Consider the following 6609-nt stretch of genomic DNA (forward strand, 5'->3'; position numbering starts at 1 on the left):
TGACAAATGTATGAAGAGAACAGCAGAAAGGAAGTTAGCTCGACTGTAAAAAAAAGATTGCGTACAAATGCTCCACTATCAAATTAGGAATTGGTCGGTAAAAAGGAGAGATGTAATCTTGAGACCACAGAATTGTAAATGAAATTATAGTGAAGTTATAATAAAAATTCAGAAAGGGGGTTAGATCCTAATCTCGCACACTTCCGCTTGCCTACGCATATAAACCTCGCACCCGGGATTTTGTTTCGCTTGTCTCTTGTGCTTTCCCCCTCCAACTCTGCGCCATGCAGCAAAATCCCTGGTGTGGGCAGTGTATCTCATATCAGAATGTCATTTAGCTTCCTTAGCTAAATTGCCTTATACATGTAATAATAATAATAATAATAATAATAATAAACTTTATTTTATATAGCGCCTTTAAAGGTGGCTTCTCAAAGCGCTTTACAGGATGACAATAACAATAAATAAGAAGACTACAACAATAAATAAGAAAATTTCACAAGACAGGACACAATTATAATTACAACAATACAACAATAACAATAGAGGAGACCGTGGAAGATGGTATTAAGAAGAGCAGAGGGGTGAAGAATGGAACCAGTTAAGTAAGTTAAGTAAAGTAAAGTAAATGCTTTACTGAAGAAGAAGGTTTTGAGTCTGGATTTAAGGTTTTGAGTCTGGATGTACATATTCTACCTCTCTCGCCTCTCTCGAAAACATTCCACTTACAGACAAATGTGGCTTAATAGAAATGTGAACTAGCAAGTTTCCCCGAGAGCAAGTGACCTGACTGTAGTGTATTTACTTCATAAAACTCTGAAGCTCAAGAGCCCAGAATGACATAATGATTCAATTAAGGCATCACATATTTTTCAAATATTTTAGCAACAACAATGGTAACAGCTATAATAATATGGCTGTGTATGCACAGTATTAATTTCCTGTCTTCAAATTAATTTTGACATGGACGTTCCAAAATGTCATGTTGTCATTTGTCTTCTAACAGAGAAAGAAATAATGATAACATGTAAATGGAGATTATTAACTATTAACCCACACTCGGCAAAATCTTTGCGCGATCATTTTTTAGCCCTTGTCTACTGTGTGTCATGGAGTATCTACAGATCTGCATCAAAACCCCTGCTGGATTCATCTGATACCCCAAGAGGTCAGCCGAGGGTGTGCTCTTCTAGTTAAACCCATCGCCCTAATTAGCCCTGGGAGAGAGGACAGTAGCCAGACAGAAGGGGCAAAGAAAAAGGGCGACACGAGAGGCTTTGTGAGGCAGCAGGCCTTTTTGTCCCTGAAACAGACTTCTGTTACATCAGTGTCAACACCAACCATTGTCACCAGCGGCTCAAATTAGGCAATTTTCTCTTCCGTCAGCGGGTCATTAAGTGCCTTTGAGCTAGATGTCTCTGAGCAGCACAGTTATTGAGCTATAAAACAGCTCATGCTGTACCAGTACACAAAAACAATACCATATTTTATGTGAATATAACATTTAACCACAGTGTGCAATGCAAACCACTTTAGTATATGACATGGATGGGGATTTATATTTATTTTCTATTGATATATTTATAGTATTGAAATATAAATATTAATTTATAGTATTGAACTATAACAACAGCTCATGCTGTACCTGTATATTTAAGAAAGAAACATACATGTCAGATCAGAAGGATGTAAACCTCAGGATGGAATGCAACTCAATTAGGTGTACAATAGCAGATGACACTTTGAACTTTGAAAAATTCCATCCAAACATTAAACTTCTAAATTTAGCTACCCCTAATCTGTAATCTGAGTTCAGAATTATATAGTCCGTCCCACAATGACTGGACAGTACAGATCTGTGAGTTTCTAGCTGGTCTGAAATGAACTTACAGGATGTCGGTGCTGCTGTGTCTGTGGAGTATGTGTGTTTAAGAGCAGAAAGAGACAATCGTGTGAATGATACATTTCACTAAAGCCTTTCGTGTGGAGCCAGTGTCACACAATCTCATGTTCACTAGGCAGAAGCACCCGCAGACCTCAGCCTACATGCAGTAAGGTCACTGGTAGCCAGTGAGCTGCCAGGGCCTATTAAGACGTGAGACCGCATTAATGAAGACAGCCTGCAGGTGCATTCGGGCAGCCTGGAAACAGTCTGCTGAAGAAACAACCCCCACTCTCCCAGGCCTCTCCCCCCCACCAGCTCTGGTTGCAGCAGAATCAAGCCAGCTTAGTCCAGCTCACATATAGAGTACTCCTGGCAAGACTGTGCCACTCAACTGGCACCAGTGGGACTCTTCATGTGTGGGCGGGAGCATGCATTTAGAGCTTGTGTGCACATGTGTGTGTCCATGGCTGTGCATGTCCATGTGAATTTCTGTATGTTTGAAGTAACAAGCACGTGTATGATTGTGGGGAGGGCGGGGTTGACTTGCATCGATGAGCGTAATTGTGTGCTCATAAATTTTGTGCAGCACACATATGCATTAGTGTACACGTGAGTTAGCAGTCTCGGGAAAAACACAAATTATGCATGCTTTGCAGAACATCGGATGTGCTAATGCTTATCTTCTTAAAAAACATAGTTTTTGCATAACCAGACATTGTTAGTCGACTGTGCTCAAATGTTGTTGTTGTTGCAAGGGTGGTGGAACATGTTGATGCTGTTTTCATTATTTTCGAGTAGGTTATTTTTGTCTTCCTAGCACAACTTCCAAAAATTGCAGCTGTTTTGGTGCTTGTCAAGAATTTACCAGTGCGTGTACACCAACAGGTAATCCTAGGGTGTGTGTTGTTTTTCCATTAACACTGCTGTTCCCTGTAAGCACTGTCTCTGCCTACAGCATAGTCAAGTCCAAGGTGTATTTGAGAGAAGAGATCAAAAGGATCAAATATGTCAGCTTTTCTTCAAGGGGAAGTTTTTGCAGTGAATATAAAATACGAATATGAAAGGTTGTATTTGCCTTAGAATTCCCTGAAGTCTAGAATTCCCAGTTCCCTAAATGATTGTTATTGTATGTAAAAATTGAAGACCCAATATTGTATCATCAGTTTCCTGAATTGTTTAGTATGATATCAGTATTCTTTAAATAGTACAAATTCAGCGTAACATCATATTGATTTTATTTTCTCTGAATTACGGGACTTTTAAGTTATAGATTTACAGAACTGCATAAACAACGCCTCACCAGTAGGTGGAGATCGTCCGCCAGGCTCATTTCGAGCCACCACAGAGAACACTTTCCAGAGCTGCACTTCCGCTGGGGTTGTTGTGGCGGAGACGAAAGATGGCGGACGCCAAGCAGAGCGACTCCCGGCCGGGTAAAGGAATGGGTAAGGAGTCCCAGCCCCTCATCATAGCTAAGACCCCGGCTGAGGAGCAGCGGCTCAAGCTGGAAAGATTAATGCGAAATCCCGTAAGTTTCTGAAATCCAATGCTTGACGTTTTTAAGGGTCGGGTGTAAAACGCCATGAAAGAGTTACCTTTTCAATAACAACACCTACCGGTATATAATAGAAAACGATCGAACTTACTTACATTCTGCTTTGCATTATTAATTATTGCAATAATTAATATTGTTAATAGTTATTATTATTATTTTTTAGACGTTAAGCATGCGTTTGAGTAAAACGTCTGAAAATCTAACGCATTGTAACATCATGCAACGCTGATGTTGTTACCTGGTCCTGTTTCATGTACAAACCATGTTTTTGTTTTCAAGAGTACGAGAGCCGAGAAACCAGTGTTGGAGACCCCTGACTTTTTGTTTGTGTTGATTTGTGATGCAGGACAAACCTGCCCCGATCCCAGAGAGACCCAAGGAATGGAAACCCCGAGCTGCCCCGGAGTTTGTGCGAGATGTCATGGGTGAGACCGCTTTCTGACCTCTTCCTCCAATTCAGGGTCGTGGGGGAGCTGGAGTCTGTCTCGGCAAGTAGGTGGGGTGCGCCTGGGATGGGACACCAGTCTGTTGCAGAGCAGACCCAGACACACACACACACCTACCAGTATTTCAGGTGGGGAGCTGCGTCAGCATGCGTAGGCTGCAGAGGAACAAATAATAGGTTTATTCCATGCTGAAAAGAGAAGAAAGGAAACACAACATTTCGGCCGTGGAGCCTGCTCACCTGAAGCTCATACCTGAAGAAGGCTCCATGGCCGAAACGTTGTGTTTTCTTTCTTCTCTTTTCAGCATGGAATTAATCCTATTACTTGTTCCTTTGCCACCTACCAGTATGCTTTTGGACTGTGGGTGTACAGCAGAGCAGCTGGAGGAAACCCTCATGAACACAGGGAGATCATGCAAACTTGAAGCCATGGCCACAGTGCTGTGAGGAAGCAATGCTAAACACTGCGCCGCTGTGGTGCTCACAGAGCAGCAGATGAAGCTCCTATAAGTATTCATAAGAAATATTATAAAGAGCTTTGACTGTTAGGGCTGGTGGTGGAGGCTTGGAATGCTGTTGCAATATTATAGCTGGCTATGTTTTGGGGGGTCCTTCAGTAGAAACATCGGAAGGGAGCTAAATACTACTTTTGCAAAGAGAGTTGTGGGATCTTGGTCTCTAACATGTCGTATGAGGGACAGCACCTCCTGCAGCACGGTGTCTGTTGTCACTATGCTGGGATATTGGTTGGACACTGTGGTCCAGAAGGAAGAGCACCACCTTCTGTTCCATCACACTTATTTATAGCAGCAACCTGGTTTTCTTTAGAACTCTGCTGTCTCGGTAACGACGGGTTCCAACCCTGCTGAGCTTCTGAGATTTGACTAGATCAAGCTACAAGGTGATAATGCTGCTGTTTTATTTAGGTTCCAGTGCTGGGGCAGGCAGTGGGGAGTTCCATGTCTACAGACACCTCCGGCGCAGAGAATACCAGAGACAGGACTTCCTGGACCGCATGTCTGAAAAGGTCTGTATAGTCTCATCCTTTCATTATAGAACTCTTCAGGAACCATAGCAGATGGTGTTAAATTAATAGCCAGGGTATTGACTTCAATAACAAGTAGCCTGTTACATTCTCCCACAATCCTTGAAGTGGAGAAGTGCCTTCTGATCCCAGTTGCTCTCCTGTTCACTGTCAGGAGTCTAATATTGTACTAGAAATGAGTAGAGTTTATTTCCAGTGCTGTGACAATTGTTTTTACCTTTACAGCAAAAGCAGGACATGGAATATCAGTGGAAGCTGGAACAAAACAGACACATGGCAGAGGAGAGGACAGCGAAACGCAGGAAGAAAAGGTGAGGGGGTGACAGATTGTCAGACACAAAGTGCAGTAGTTCAGAGTTTCTGAAGAGAGAAACTCTGTGAGAGACCTTACACATTAGTACGGGTATCTTCAGAGGTGTGTAGTTTAGATTCTTATCCACTGCTGTGTATATAATCCTTTTACCAAGTACCTGTCTCTTAAAAGCTTATCTGACCATGCAGTTTGCCAGATAAAGACTGTGCCAGACGATACAATAAATCAAGTGAAGAAATATTGCATCAAGGCAAATGTAAGAATTTCAAGATGCATCTCTCTTCCCAGACAAAAGCTAAAGGAAAAGAAACAAATGGCCAAGAAAGCTAAACTGGAGAATGACAAAGATGAAGGTAAGATATTCTTTGAAATAATGTGATCTAATTCTCTAAGGATATTTGCGTATTCTGTGTAATGAGTTTACATTTGGGTGGTTGGCATAGATTTAAGTGTAGTTTGTCCTGAGTTTACAAAGCTGTTTGCACAGAAGTGTGCTTGAGCATAAACACCTGAACACCCAAGTGCAGTCTCCTCCATCCTAGCCTTGTACAGCAAGGAGGATCACAGTGAAAGCTCCCTAACATGTGAGGACAAATTTGATGAGCGCCCGTGATCTCATCATTGTGACGTTCTTTATTGTCAGACTCTGAAAAGACATCCTCCAGCAGTGATGAGGGGAACAAGGAGCAGGCAGGACAGGCTGAAGATGATGCTGAAGTCCCCAGCTTTGTAATGGGAGGAAGGTGAAACACTGCACTTGTGCAAGGGGGGATGAGGACTGGATTTATAACATGCAGTGACATTGAGACTCTTTATTCAAGGAACAAATAACGTGGTAACCAGAAAAATGTGGAATGGAAAATGTGTGGAGGTTCAGAAACCCTGTTCATAAAATATAATTTCAAGTTTTCCTGTATCTGGGGTCGTGGAATATGAGCTAGGGGAATATGCCAATTTAAACCTTCACTCATTTAGAAAGGTCATGTTGCTTTAATGCTTTAAAAAAATTAAGTTTTTGCTCGCATGGAACTGGGAGGGCAGCACTGTCACAGTTAATCTACCAGCAAGAAGGAAACAGTCCAATTAAATGTGTGAGATGCACCTTGTAGATACATGGGAAGTGGCTGCCAATCAAACATGAACAGTGACAGACTAATTGGGCTAATTGGTTATTATGAAGGAATCTGAACATTACTTATTTTGGTATTGATGCACTGCATACCAACAACACTTAGTCTTGCTGTGGTCCAGATAGCCTAGCCTAATGGAGGGTTTTCCTAATAAAATCACTTGTCCTTGGTTTTTCCTCCCCAAATTGTATATATATTTTTAAAATAAAGATTTGTAAAAAAGTTTTTTAAACAAA

The 6609-nt window shown here is 41.7% G+C and overlaps 1 protein-coding gene across 1 annotated transcript; it reads left to right on the plus strand.

The window, feature by feature from the left end:
- The first annotated feature begins 3247 nt into the window (after nt 1–3247).
- prkrip1 (PRKR interacting protein 1) lies at nt 3248–6609 on the plus strand. The gene is made up of 6 exons (XM_088615629.1): nt 3248–3413; nt 3787–3865; nt 4812–4912; nt 5156–5241; nt 5532–5596; nt 5887–6609. The coding sequence occupies exons 1-6, from the start codon at nt 3285–3287 to the stop codon at nt 5988–5990; spliced, it is 564 nt and encodes a 187-aa protein (XP_088471755.1). The 5' UTR covers nt 3248–3284; the 3' UTR covers nt 5991–6609.

Source organism: Lepisosteus platostomus, chromosome 22 (assembly GCF_059453375.1).
Source record: "Lepisosteus platostomus isolate fLepPlt1 chromosome 22, fLepPlt1.hap1, whole genome shotgun sequence".
NCBI classification, from domain to species: Eukaryota; Metazoa; Chordata; class Actinopteri; order Semionotiformes; family Lepisosteidae; genus Lepisosteus; species Lepisosteus platostomus.